This window comes from Eremomyces bilateralis (assembly GCF_010015585.1).
Source record: "Eremomyces bilateralis CBS 781.70 unplaced genomic scaffold P152scaffold_4, whole genome shotgun sequence".
NCBI lineage: Eukaryota > Fungi > Ascomycota > Dothideomycetes > Eremomycetales > Eremomycetaceae > Eremomyces > Eremomyces bilateralis.
Genome location: NW_022985070.1, coordinates 479074 through 493028, shown reverse-complemented (window position 1 = coordinate 493028; position 13955 = coordinate 479074). Strand labels below are relative to the sequence as shown.

Below are 13955 nucleotides of genomic sequence, written 5' to 3'. Positions count from 1 at the left end.
TCACCAAGAAAATAAACGCGGTTTCGGTTCAGTTACCAATAGCCAAGCCTGAGGGGTGTGATAATGATGGCCATAGCTGCACCACCAGCCAATCACTTTTCGGCATTCCCTGTAATTACTCCCAACACAGGGGCTGATCTGGAACGGATGGGAAATAAACTTGTTGCCAGGCTACTCGTTAGCGGCGCCTTCTTCTCCGATAGTGCGGAACATGCCTGGGATTCAAGTTAAGCTCACTGAACCGGAGGCACGCTCGGGTCTTGTCACGGTGGTCAAGTAGGAATCTTACGAGGGTCGTGTGCGTTGGAGATTCGCTTCCTTCGAACTCGTTTTCTCTACGATGAGGAGAAACTTGAAGGCCCCATGGGTAGCGAGGGGAGATCGGGACAATACAAAGATGGATTTCGTGGAGGAAGGATGGATGTGGCGGTCCACTATTCGGGAATTCATTCAAAGGTGGCACATCTTTACTCAAGACGTACATCAGTTAGTAGGACAATCAATCAGTGTTTTTCGCAATTGCCTTACCTCCAATATCGAGTTAATGTAGTCCTTGACCCTCGTTATGGCGGTTGTGTCTGCAAAGATCGTCGTTCAGTGTAGGCGCCACAGAGCATCAGTCGCAGAGATACATATAAGGTTATATTAGGGTACTTCAGAAGGAGTTGAAGTCATCGGGTTCGATAAAGGGATTTATTTCTTCATGGAGAAGCGCGGGCCACATCATCAGTTGTAGTTAAACATATCCAGAGATGTCTAGCCAAGGACAATTTACATGATATGTCGATTTGTGCGTTCCAACGCCTGGGGGATAGATTCAACCATCAAACTCGTCGGCAAATGGTAGGACACAGAGGCTGTGACTGCGAATGAGTCCGTACCAAACTAAATGTCTCCTCCGGATAGAAATTGGATCTAACCAGCTTGATACACGTCCCCAGGCTATATGGCCTAAAATATATACACGCAACTCCTTCTGCGAGGGAGGAATGTGCAATACTTCTTCGACTTCAGATGGGACAACTCCTCAAAGCTTTGGATCGGTTCCGTCTGTGACCCATACATCCGTTTCCCCATCTGCTCCCTGTCCGTACAATTTCCAGAACACCTCGGCGATCTTACTTGGACTGAAATGGGGACTATCGGGCCTCACCAGGCCATGGACGACTACCGACGCCACGTGAACCCCCTCACCCGCAAATCTCTGCGATAAGCTTTCAGTCATGTTGTGCTGACTAGCTTTCGATAATGATAGCGAGAATAGTGCGTGATGCGGTGTCTTGTATAGACCCCCGCTGGAGACTAGAAGAGCAGGGTTTCGGCCAGCTGATCCCACATGGGAGAGCAAATGAGGCATCAGGACGCGTGCGGTCGTATAAAGCCCAAGAGTTGTGATCTAGTTTATCTAGTCAGTGGTCTTTCCTTAGGCAACGCGAAATGGGAGGGTTTTGCGATCCAGATGGAGTGGGGCGGGCTGTTTGTGCATGTCCAATTTGGGAACCCTTAGGATGCCTCACCTTGAAATCATAGTTCACGGACTCCTCGGTTTGCTTAAAGAACGACCCTCTTCCTATTCGGACAGCATTATACACAACCACTTCGGGCTTCCCAAGCTCCTGCACGATATTTCCAAGGACCCCTTCAAATTTGGCCACGTCGGTGACATCGACAGAGTAGGTCTTCACAGTAACGTCCTTCTTTGCCGCCTCTGCAGCCGATTTAACCCTGGAAGCATCGATTGCCAACCTCTCAGTGTTTCTGGCCACCAACGCTACCCTGTTGAACCCTTGTTCCGCGAAATGGGACGCAACTCCAACACCGATCCCCGGCCCCGATCCAAGAATGACTATGACGCGATCCATCTGATAATGAGGTTGTTGCCAGTTGAAAAGGAGTAGGTAATGGCGGAATGAGTATTTATAACAATTGATGTAGGATCGGTGTTTAGATGGCTTCGAACTGCGTGCCTCGGTATTTATGCATTCGGTTTATAAGCAGTGGGATCTTGCATTCATCCTAGTCGTAGCATACCACCAGGATTGCGGGGATGCAGGTTCCTGTGTAATCCTAACTCAAGCCATACTTGGAATCTTCAGGCTAACGAGTAACGACCAAGCGCTGACCATTATTGATGATTGATGTGATGAGTGTTGATTTGAATAAATGACTATGTGTGATCGATGCCGGTAGGAAAATAATAGCCGCTGCAAATGCGCAATCGGTGGTTAAATGTGCTTGACGCATCCTCTACTACCTCTAGACTCAATAAGGAGCATTCAAACTCAACGATATCAATTGTAAGATGATGACTTGCACAGTGGAACTTGAGATGCGCCACCTATCTTGGACGAAGTGACTGACAATGGGCGCTTTTTCTTGGGTGGACGGAATTGAAAGGTCTTCATCTTTTACATCCTACTTTAGCCTAAGTAAACAAAGATTTGTAATTATTCACTAGTCAATTGAATAAAAGGAATATAAGACAGTATCTTCATATCTCTAGAAGCGACGTAAGACAATGTCTGCCCAAACGTGAAAATTCCCTGTGATCACGTGAATTAGCTGATGGAGGAGCGGAAGCGGGCTTGTAGTTCCCACCCCAACCGGCAGCTCCGCCGCGGAGCTCTTACATTAGACACGGATATTAACTGGTAACCAACTTACGGGACTCAAACGAAGTACAAACTATTTGTGATTCCTCTCACCAAGTCAATTGGCCTCTAAACGAAATCGACCGACTTGCAAGAAGAAATACGGCCTCGGGGCCATGCTCAACCGAGCAGCCTCCTCACAACGTTCTGGCTTCTAAACGTATGCATCACAACCCGGCCTGACCTCCTGTTGGCTGCATATTAGAGGCGCGAATCCGAGAATTGTAACACCCCACGACCGCATCGAACTTGCAAGCGTTCAAAACGCCACGATCATGTCAGGTTCTGGCGATGCGAAGCCTCACCGCCCAGCTGATGCTGCAGAACCTTCCGGAAACTCTCAGCAGGCTCCGTACCACGCTAGTCATTCCGCGGGGGTAGTATCATCGCAGCCTGGAGATGTACCCAATCCTCCAGTCACTTTTCCACCCGCTACCAGCGGAGTTCCCGCCGTACCTGCGCCGTTCGTAAGTCCAGCTCATTATTTACGGCGGACGTCACGACCAGTACTGGCTGTGACACCCGTGGAGGAAAAAATGAAGCCACTCACACCTTTGGACGTGGAGCAAATGGATGGCCTGGTACGTATAGCTCTCTCTTGTTGACTTGTTTGCTAGAGGAGAAAGGCGGTGACGGAATGAGAGAAACCATTGCCCTTGTTTGCTACACCAAGAATTGGTGATAAGTTGACAATGATACGCTGTCATTTGGAGTAATCATCAACAAGGATCAGGAAGCTAACGTCAACAGCGAGCCCTCCGAGCTTTCTTGAAGGTTCGAACAAGTTATGATGTCCTTCCACTGAGCTTCCGGCTCATCGTGTTTGACACGGGACTTCTGGTCAAGAAGAGCTTGGATATCTTGATCCAAAATGGTATGATCAACTCTTCTCTTAGTAGGTCAAGGCTAACTCCTAAGAAGGCATCGTATCAGCGCCGCTATGGGATTCCAAGTCATCCACATTCGCTGGTCTACTCACAACCTCCGATTACATCAATGTTATCCAGTATTACTGGCAGAACCCGGATGCGATGGGCCAAATTGGCCAATTTCGACTCAGCAGTCTTCGAGGTATGATCATCATGTACATCGAGACTCTACTTGCTGATAGGTGTAATAGAAGTCGAACGAGCCATTGGAGTCCAACCCCCGGAGACCGTCTCGATTCATCCAGAGCGACCGCTCTACGAAGCATGCCGCAAGATGCTCAAGTCTCGTGCACGTCGTATTCCCTTAGTGGATGTTGACGACGAAACCCAGCGATCTATGGTGGTTAGCGTGGTGACCCAGTATCGCATCCTCAAATTTGTTGCTGTCAACGTTAAGGAGACGGCTATGCTGAGGAAGCCGCTTCAAGCCATTAATGTCGGCACGTATGAGAACATTCAGACTGCCACCATGGACACACCAGTCATGGACGTGATCCACATGCTTGTGCGATACAATATCTCCAGCGTTCCAATCTTGGACAAAGAAGGTTTGAACGCCCGTGATTGAGTGTTCCCCAGCAATAACTGACACAATCTCCAGGTATTTTGCTGAACGTGTTCGAGGCGGTTGATGTCATCACCTTGATCAAAGGGGAGACGGACTATGACAACAATCTGAACCTTACCGTAGGCGCAGCGATACTGAAGAGGGCGGACGTTAGTCGAATGCACCGAACATTATCAGTATCAAGTACTAACCGAAGCATAGGACTTCTCCGGGATCTACACTTGTTCTGCCGATGATCGTCTTGATACCATCTTCGATACGATTCGCAAATCACGCGTTCATCGATTCGCCATCGTCGACGATAAACTCCGCTTGAAGGGTGTCCTAACCTTGAGTGACATCCTCGAATACATTCTTCTCGAAGGTGAAGAAGGGCAGTATTGAAAGTTTCGCACTTGCGGATCTTGTGCGGGTCGGGGCTCAAGACTGGTTTGGGTTTTATTGACGAACAGGGCATCGTTCCTCCGATGATTGGGTCCGGCCTCTGAATGAGGAGGCAGAATATTATGAATGGAATGCGATGCAATGGATAACGGCAATCCGGAATAAATGATAGCTCAAGAATGGATAGGTTCTCAAACCTGCACGTGTTAGGTTGTCCTTGATGACCCGATTATGGGTAAGGTGAATGAATCGGTACGTATCGGCGGCGTTGATCAGACGGTTGCTGAGCTGTTTCATTTCCAATATTGTATGAATCGATAACGGCTTTCTTGTGAGTAGTCAAAGATGAACCCAATCCTGGGATGGTAGGCGACATTCACGTCGATTCCTTCTGTTTGCGCAGTTCCAGTGGTTGTCAAAGTGAAATTTCCAACTGACACTACATATTCTCCTCTCAATCCGCTTCGCCCCCTCTCACTCTTTCTACCGCATTTGAACTTATTGCGGTCAGACACCGTTCTTGGGCACAGCTGCTCTTGTTTGGTGTTTCTCGAGTCCAGGCTCCTGCTAAAATCCCAATCTGAAGCCTCTGGAGGCAAGTGCAACGCAGCGTGCACTCCTTAACCAGATAATTGCACCTCCATGGAGAAACTTTTGCATCAAGAAACTTACTCTTATTGCACGAGAAATTACAGCTACAGAACTTCGATACCTTTCAATCAGCTTAAAAAATCAGTTTGGGATCCCACCCTCTCTCGTTCTTGACATCCATCCGTCACGGTCGTTGCTTGCGTGGATTCCAATGGACAGGACTAAGAACACGAGAGCCTGGCTGGCTCGTAAATTCGGTCGGCGACGAAACTCCTCTTCGGACAACGAGAACCCGAAACTCCCTCTTGAGTTTCCTCACTCTCTGGAAGACCTGGCGCGAGTGGGCGGAGTCAGTTTGTTGCATCTTCCTCAGAATGTTGCCGCTGCCGAGTTGGCCATACCAAGTTGCTTTGCCGCTACGGCGAAGTACCTTGTAAAGCACGGTAAGTTTGGAATCGTTCCATCTATGACGCTTCTATGGCAGTGTCTTTGAGTTGACACTCTTCACAGGCCTCGACGTTCCTGGCATCTTTCGAATCCCTGGGCAAATCAGAACAGTCGGCGCACTACACGACCACTTCCTCTCGCAGATGCAAGCACCGGACACGACCCATTTGAGCGATATTGAGTTAACGATTCGGAAACCTGCTCTTCCTACCAGCGTCGCATACAACATCCATGACATCGCCTCGACTTTCAAGAAGCTTCTCTCAGAATTGCCGGGCGGCATCCTCGGATCGATCGAGGTATTCGAGCAACTACAATCTGCGATTCAATATGACGCCTCCAAATCAAGCAATGCGTCACCGAACCCAAGTGTCGATCCACAGAAGGTGGCAGCTGCTCTACTTCAAATCGAATGCCCACATAGACTGGCACTGATCTCTGCTGTTTTTGGACTACTGGCATATTTGAAGCAGGATCAAGTCACTCCGGTCGACCATCTTAGCCCACCAAAGCAGTCATCGGAGGCAATGAGCTCTCGAGCTCTCGCCGTCGTGTTTGCGCCGTTACTCCTTGCGAATCACACCGATGGGATCGCTATAAGTAGCGACGTTGCTCCTACTCCCTCTATGAGCGATTTCGAGACTAGCCTAGGATCTCCAGACCATGCAAACAGCACTCCGGGGACCCCTATGTCGAAAGATGCGCTGCTTATTGTGTGCGAGTTCGGGAGAACAATGATGTGTGGAGCCGTTGCGGAGAAGCTCATTACTTCCTGGGAATGTATAATCAAGGCCATCCAGGAAGTCACAGCTCCTGGAACGTGCTATCTGCCGTGGCCGTCCGGACCGATTACTGGAAGCAAGGGCAGGCGTTTACGCTCTGAGCTATCTCGCGTGTCTGCAAACGGCCACCGTCGACATCACTCTGAAGATATCGGCAAGCTCCTCACTAGCTCTCACGAACAGGACATTGCCCAGTTCGATCGACGGAGAACACAGTCAAGTCTCAACTACATCATCCCTCCAATTTCATCCTCCAGATTTAGTCTTGGATTGACTGCTGAGTTTTCAGCACACAGAATGTCGGGCGCTTCTTATGACACATCCTTGGCCGTTTCCAACACCTTTGAAAATATCACCGATCATGGTGTCAAACCAGCTGGCCATATGGAGGATCTTGAGAAACAGCCAATTTCAAAAGAAATCCCCCGGACCTCTTTGCTCCTTCGGAAGGCACCGCCAGACGACGAAAAGAACCTCGGAGACGCAATCTACCAAGCTCTTGAGGTGGTCACGAACCCTGAAACTGTACTTTCAGGACCGACAAAGCTCGACCGATTTACTAGGGAACCCGAGCCTGAGGCACACCCCAACCAGACTACCAACGTAAACAAAGGACTCCAGTCACTTGAGTTCTCCGCAGGACAGCCGGAGGTTAGCCCGCCAAAATTCCGCATATCCCGAAAGAGGTTGAGGGTCGAGCATGCTGCGCAATATGTCGGAGCCAATATCTATCAGCCTCACCCACAGAGCCCCGGCATGCGACCAGCACACCTCATCCAACAAAGCGCAACACCTTCACACGATCGCAGGCGAGGCTATGAACAACGCCGGGTGAGAAAGAAGGAGAGTCGTGAACGTGTTAGGAATGGCCCACGCATGGCGGAGAACTGGACACCCCGTTCGCAACAAGTTCAACTCCCGCCTACCCGTGAAGACGATCGACTGGACTCTGCCATCACTTCTCGCTTTCTACCGTCCTCTCCCAAGCGAGACAACGACCGTCTAGACCGTATCCCCTTCCCGCCGATCAATGAAACATCCCAGGATATGCACAAGAACGAGAACCTCTACATCCATGACACCACGTCACCCTCCCAATCGGATGGACAGAGCATCTTTCATCTGGACTCCGCACATCGCGGCCCTGAGCACTTTCACATTCCGCGAATTCCTGGGGAGAGTCAGGCTCCTCGTTTGATGAGCAGCCATAATCGCAACACACAGTCTCAGGCCCAGGCAGGGCCTATGCGTCATGCACAACCACTACCTGGGAACTTCCATCGCACCTTGGAAGAAACACGACCACGGCGTGCCCAAATTCAACATAAAAACCTTGCAACTGCATGTGTACCCACCCGATCGACCCACTCATCCCCTCAAAGACCGATTGCAAACGAAACCCAGATCAACGCCGCAGTATCTGCAGCGAGCCACACCGGCCTAGCACAAGATTGGGCGCAGAGGGAACGCGTTACGTCACATGGGTCCTCCAAGCCGGGTGATTCTATTCCGCCCATACAAGCAGAATGTAGAGAATCCCGTCACGGCGATGCACGCGGGTCTCAGGCAGCCATCCCACAAGGGCAAATCTCTCCAGCACGAAAACGCCACCTCAACGTCGGCACCATCTACGCCGAACTCGAGCGCACCCGCCGCGAACTGCATGAATGCCGCGCGCGCGAGAAACAATTGGAGAAGGACTACGAGGCCCTTCGCGCCAAGTACGAGCGACGGGGAGGGAGCACGTCCTCGACGGAGACGGCGAAACACATCGCCGTCGCCGCGCGAGCGTTCGATGAGTGCGGGACCATCCGAGCCGTGAAAGGGGAGGATGAAGGGGTAAGGTTCACTTTGACGGAGTCCAGGGATAAGAGATGGGGGATGATCGAGGAACGGGACTTGGGGATGAAATGGTCGGATGCGGAGAGGGTGGCGAGCTTTTGGCGGGCGAAGGTGGAGAGGCTGAAACGGGCGGAACGGAGGAGGAGCGATAGTAAGGTCGACGGCTAGGGCCCTGCAAGGAGAGCATCCAAGGGACATATGTGATTCTGTTCTCCGTGTCACGGAAGTGCCTGGGTTCCGGCATTCGCTCCTCGGTTGGAGGGAAAGGCGAGGGATAAGGAAAACTAGGGGTAATTATCATGGGAGATTATTGATTTGCAACGCATCATCATAATTCTCTGATAATCAAATGCTATGACTTTCTAATGCTGAGCGAAACAAGGGGCTGGGTGATGAGTTGGCTTGTTTTCGATTTTCCTTCACATACACGCGGTAAGACGCTCGGGTGGACACTGTAACAAGGGGAACGATTCGAATCGAAATAGTTAGGCCATTCTGAATTAAATTTCAAGGTATCATTCCATCTGCTATCTAAGTAGCAATCAGCGTTTAATGACAAGGAAAACAAGGTTCGTAGCGCTCGTCCACTCCGAAGGGTATCATCAACCCCAATCGATTAAAGGCTCGTCCCCGACAAATGCAATACGTAAAGCATCGACCTTGCCCTCACCAACGCCATTAGGAGTGTCTAATGCGTCGATAGTTGGCGGCAGCGGTCATAAAACAGTCTGTAGACTCCAGATCGTCGTGAAAGATTGACATCTATGCCCGACGAACGATAGCGTCCACTCATGCCATCACCATGGCGTCATCACTCCATCCACCCCTGCGCTCCCCCCGTCTTAGAATTTCAGAATAATGTACAGCGCGTGCTACCCATCCGTCAGCATTAACCTTCGCGAGTAGAAGATATAACAAAACTTACGATAATACCCGGGATGTAACCCAAGATTGTGCTGCGGATTGGTTAGCGTTGAGCTCCTTCGCAAGGTCGAAAACGGGTGGTTTCGTGGAAGCGCTTACAGGAGGATGTTGATGAAGAAGTCCGCATTGCAACCGCGCTCAAGGAAGACACCTAGCGGCGGGAGGAAGATGGCGAAGAAGATCTTGATGATGTCGCTGGTGGAAGTGTCAGCAACAGTTTGCGCATTCCGAGGCGCTCCGGGGAGCTGGGGAGTCCGGTTTACCTTGCGGTGAACGGCATGTTGAATGAGTTGGTATCGAAAGATTACCGTGGTGTGGTATACGATTGAGAAGTGGGAAAACAGTTGGACGTGTGCGTGGTTCTGATGGTAGTAGCTCAAGGTGTGTGGGTAGAGTGGGAAAAAAGTGGTGAGAAGAAAGGAAAGGTGAGCGGAGGTCAGGTATTTGTACTGGGTTCCATAAGTTCTAGATTTCCATCACACTGACAAGTGATAACCTGCTCCCATGCAAGGTATGCTGTCACCAATCCTGCGCCGCACCAAACCACCCACTCCAGCAGGTTCAGCAGCAGATCAGATCTGGGTCTCAGTGTAGGAATCCTGTGTGGTTGCTAAGTGGGGTGGATGGTAACGTCATAGATGTGGCGTCAGCAAACGGCAGGGACGTCATGCAGCCACAGCCACCTAGGACCGTGCTACATTATGGATATTAATTCATATTATTGATTATGAGTATCTCTCACCCAGGCAGCACAGTCACTCCACACAGTCGAGCGCGGCAAGGAAACGAATTGCCCATCATCACGACTCCCATCCCCTCCAATACCTCCAGTCCGCGTATCCAACCTCCGACAATCTCGGAACCTCAGCCCTGTTGAGACATCTCGTTAATCCTCCGCTTCATCCGTCACACTTTCCGCCAAGCGGCCAAGCCCTCTCGCACGCGGAACGGTGTTGGCTGACATCGGGTTTCGGATGCCGTGACGCGCCGGGGCGGTTAGATTCATCGACTGGATGAGCCTTCGCCCTAAACATGTCTTCCCTGTCGGATGGGCAGGATTCGTGCATAGGTATCACAGATGGCCTGACTGGAGCGTCGTCAGCGCCCGGCGGTTTGGGGGACGGCGGAGCGTCATAGAGCACGAGCATCACGGCCCACGGGTAGCTTACGCGGCCGTTGGAGATAGCTTTTAATGACGAACTCCCGGCTTTTGAAGTGAGGCAATGGTAGTTGACGAGGAACCTGTTTCAACACCTGTGTGATTCAAATGACTTGAGGCTATAGTTGCTTGCCGATGCGTTGAATTGGCTCTTGACAGTTCCCATCCTTTCAAACATTGCAACGATACCGGATCATGGGATTACGAATATTATCATGCTATGCACCGAGACAGCGTCGCTCGACAGGAGGAAGAGATTTGCTAATGAACCAGTCTGACACTTAAGGTACCTCCTGAGATGTATGCCAATAACTTCAATTGATTTTCAGGAGCAGCAGCATGGCACACTTAACAAATTCCCGATTCATATCCGCAATGCGCGTTACCTCCAGTGGACCGACTGGTTCGAAACCACCTTCATGCTACCCGAGCCATTGAATAAAGGGACTAACTTCCCATGAACAAAGCGTACGTATCAAATGCCATTGAAAACCCACAACGAAAAAACGCCGCCGCGAACATCCTTCTCCGCCCATGAAACCATCCCCGTAATCATCCCGCCATGTCCTCCTTCCCATAATCGTATGCACTCATTCCAATCATGTCTTACGGATCCGTGGTCGTCGTCCCCGCGGATTTCCGCTTCGCCTGCGCTTCCCTCAACGCCTCCGCGTTCAACTCCGGACCGGGGTCCTCGACATCGACCTGCTCTTCCTCGATAATCATGTCCTCAACGGCGTTGCTCTCACCTGCTTCGCCCTGTTTTCGCGCCGCGTCGCGCACGATGGCGTCGGCTTCGCTGATCCCGGTCTGTCCGACGCCGACGGACTTGTCCTTGGCGCCATCGGCGGATACTCTCGGCTCGGCATCAGCGGATGGGGGCTGATCCAGGCGCATCTGCTCCAGGAGAGCTTTGTTGTCGAAGCGCACGATCATGCAGGACAGGTTGTCGGTGGAGAAGCGGGAGAGGGCGAAGTCGACGAGTCTCTTGCTCGCGTCTTGCGCATCCTGTATGTTGCGGACGAGGTCGACGGCTTCTTGGTCGGAGCAGACATCCCAGAGCTGTGGAAAGACGTTAGGTCTGGCCGAAAGGATGATTGGAAATCGAGACTTACCCCATCGCATGCCAATATTAAGAATTCGTCGGCGTCAGGTTGAATGACCGTTTCCGTCGTGTATGGGCGTCCGGTGACCAGATCCTTCATGTACGAATCTCCCAGCGCGCGCGTCACGGCCAACACTCCGTTCACTCGGTTATTGAGTATCAAGCCTCCAGCATTCGCTACGCGGCGTCCTTCGTTCTCATCGCTTCCTTTATGATCGTAGGATAATCGTAATGCACGGCCATTTCGGCAAAGGACAATCCGTGCATCACCAACATTTGCCGTATATAATACACGTTGTCGAACCGGCCCACCGGGAGGATTCGCTTCGGTTTTAGTGGTATCCGTTTCGGCTGTCGACGTGGAGCCATTCTCGCCCGCACCAGGGTTCTCGGTCGTGTTGTCTCCCCCCATGTTGGCCGCACCACGATCCACTGCCGCAAATCCAGTCGGGTTCTGTGAGCTCGCTATTCGGTCCTCCCATCGCAGCACGGCGGTAATGGCGGTGCAACCAGAGTTTTTGAGCGGGAGCTTTTCCAGCTGCTGGTCGACGGATGTGAAGGTTTGATCGAGGAGCACGGGCACCGGCTGCGTCGGATTCTTCCGGATCTCGTCTTCGAGGACTAGATGGAGCTTCTTCCCGCACCAATCGGCGGCAAAGGTGCCGGCGTGGCCGTCGAAGATCGCGAAGTAGCCGTTGTCCGTCTCGATAGGGGATGGATCGGTTCCTTCGGCTGGGGAATCGGTTCGCGGAGCGTCTTCACCGGCATTCGGCACAGGAGTGCTGAGGAAGTTGTATAAGTAGGCATGCGTATCCTCCATCGTCCGACGACATTTCTTGTTCTTGTCTTCCGTAACACCCACGCGGAAAGTCGACTTGGGTCCCGGTTTTGATTCGCCAGCGGAGTTATTAAACGCTCCCTGTTGAACATGCAGTGCCGGATCCCCTCCCTTGGTCGACCGGCTGAGGGCCGACATCTTTTCCTGCCGATCGGAGGGCGAGTGACTCGAGAACGAGAGCGAGTTCTTTGCGCTGGAGAAGATATCCCGCGCTTTCGCGACGCTACTACTTCTTCGCTTCTTCTCGGGAATCGACGGACTTTCGTCGGCGGTTTTCTTGTTCGGCGTCGCTTCTGGACCGCTTGTTCGCTTCTCGGCTCCGGACGTTGGCTTCTCGGAGCGAGGCGTAGAGTCGGCCGCGGTGGAATGGTTCGTGGCCAGGGAAGGATTCGGAGGCGTCGGCTCACTCGTTGCAGTAGAGTCTTTGGCAACCGGCGAGGTGCCAAACATTCTGTGCAGCACTCCCTGAGAAGAGAAACTGCTCCTCTTTGCTCCAGCCAGATTGATCGTGTGTGCGCCTCCCAATCGACCTCAGGACGAGACCGTGTTTAGTTCGGTGGTGGACTGAAATGAAGGGCGGAGTTGGATCGGACGTCTGCCCACTTCGGAAGCGGAATCAGACTTGGATATAGGTTAGCGCTCTGGATTCTGGATGCGCAAGTAGATTCTTTTAAAGGTTTCGAGGTTGCGAACGTGAAGAGTGCTGGTAACCGATCGGGTGAAGTGGAAAAGGGTAGTGAGCTGCGAGTTGTGACGGAGGTGGGAGGTGGCGTGGAAGTGTAGTGCCGGAGAAGGCTTAGATCGTTTTGATGGCCGAAACACAGGTGAGCCGTGAGGACGTGAGGCAACAGGCGTTCAGTTGACCTTCAGATGACGTCGCGGATACACCAACCGGCCCAACTTGCTCAGATATAGTAAGAAATGCGAAATGGCCTACCGTAAAGGAATCGACCGGAGGTCTGCAGTTTGCGATTCGGGTCAAGGAAGGAAGAAGGATTATGTTAGGGAAAGGTGGGGGGAGTGTGTGAGAGTGCGTCGTGTGGATGGTGTAGGTGCTGTGTAGATCTCTAGGTGAGGTGTAACCGTGAACCGGGGTATTAGCTGAGCGGACGGAGTTGTCTCCTCAATTACCAATCTTTCAGGTTCAGTTTCAGGTTCTTCGTGCTTGTTGGGTCAGGGAACTCGTGGTAAAGTGTGTGAAGTGTACAACATGAAAGCTGTCTCGCATATCTGCAGTCGTTGTTGTAGCACAACACAAAGGGACAATGGCAGATGCTAATCCATGGCTTGAAGGGACTTGGACAGTTGGACCATTGGGAGATGATTACGTCTTTCTAGAAGTGTTGGACAGTTGGAGTCGGCTTTTGGTGGAGAAATGAATAGACCATACGCAATCTGAACCACAATTAGATGATACATTTAGGCGAAGAAACAGATGGTCATGATGCATATCCCTAGGTACTTAGGTCTAGCTAGGTATCTGTCTCATATTCCCTCTTCTGAGGTATATCTTACGATCTCTTTAATTTTGGCAAGTCGATAATTACATGTACACTGTGACCTACGGCTGGGAGCTGGAGGATGCCCAAGGCGAGAGCATCAACGTCGTCCTTCCCAGGTGGCCTGTTGTAATAGGCGTGCCGTTTGGTTGTACTATCAGGGCCTCTCTTGCACCAATCACGTTTAACTGCCCATGCTATCCTAGCTTGTCTATAATACTGTATATACGGAGTAC

At 51.5% G+C, this 13955-nt stretch overlaps 5 protein-coding genes across 5 annotated transcripts; 2 read left to right on the top strand and 3 right to left on the bottom strand.

The window, feature by feature from the left end:
* Nucleotides 1-950: 950 nt before the first annotated feature.
* P152DRAFT_236604 (NAD(P)-binding protein) lies at nucleotides 951-2333 on the bottom strand. Its single transcript, XM_033674592.1, has 2 exons — nucleotides 1518-2333; nucleotides 951-1396 (listed from the first exon to the last, which is right to left on the bottom strand). Exons 1-2 carry the CDS (start codon nucleotides 1860-1862, stop codon nucleotides 1028-1030), a joined length of 714 nt encoding a protein of 237 aa, XP_033536498.1. The 5' UTR covers nucleotides 1863-2333; the 3' UTR covers nucleotides 951-1027.
* Nucleotides 2334-2926: 593 nt separating this feature from the next.
* On the top strand, nucleotides 2927-4532 carry P152DRAFT_392238 (CBS-domain-containing protein; the record flags this gene model as incomplete). The annotated part of the gene is made up of 6 exons (XM_033676136.1): nucleotides 2927-3232; nucleotides 3402-3525; nucleotides 3570-3722; nucleotides 3772-4128; nucleotides 4182-4297; nucleotides 4350-4532. The coding sequence occupies 6 exons, from the start codon at nucleotides 2927-2929 to the stop codon at nucleotides 4530-4532; spliced, it is 1239 nt and encodes a 412-aa protein (XP_033536497.1).
* A 2601-nt stretch (nucleotides 4533-7133) lies between these two features.
* Nucleotides 7134-8483, top strand: P152DRAFT_455902 (uncharacterized protein). The gene has a single exon (XM_033678887.1). It carries the CDS (start codon nucleotides 7229-7231, stop codon nucleotides 8360-8362), a length of 1134 nt encoding a protein of 377 aa, XP_033536496.1. The 5' UTR covers nucleotides 7134-7228; the 3' UTR covers nucleotides 8363-8483.
* A 443-nt stretch (nucleotides 8484-8926) lies between these two features.
* Nucleotides 8927-9398, bottom strand: P152DRAFT_479991 (UPF0057-domain-containing protein; the record flags this gene model as incomplete). Its single annotated transcript, XM_033681741.1, has 4 exons — nucleotides 8927-9066; nucleotides 9120-9150; nucleotides 9218-9313; nucleotides 9382-9398. 4 exons carry the CDS (start codon nucleotides 9396-9398, stop codon nucleotides 9037-9039), a joined length of 174 nt encoding a protein of 57 aa, XP_033536495.1. The 3' UTR covers nucleotides 8927-9036.
* A 1485-nt stretch (nucleotides 9399-10883) lies between these two features.
* On the bottom strand, nucleotides 10884-12670 carry P152DRAFT_471523 (PP2C-domain-containing protein; the record flags this gene model as incomplete). Its single annotated transcript, XM_033681072.1, has 2 exons — nucleotides 10884-11339; nucleotides 11393-12670. The coding sequence occupies 2 exons, from the start codon at nucleotides 12668-12670 to the stop codon at nucleotides 10884-10886; spliced, it is 1734 nt and encodes a 577-aa protein (XP_033536494.1).
* Between the last annotated feature and the right edge of the window lie 1285 nt (nucleotides 12671-13955).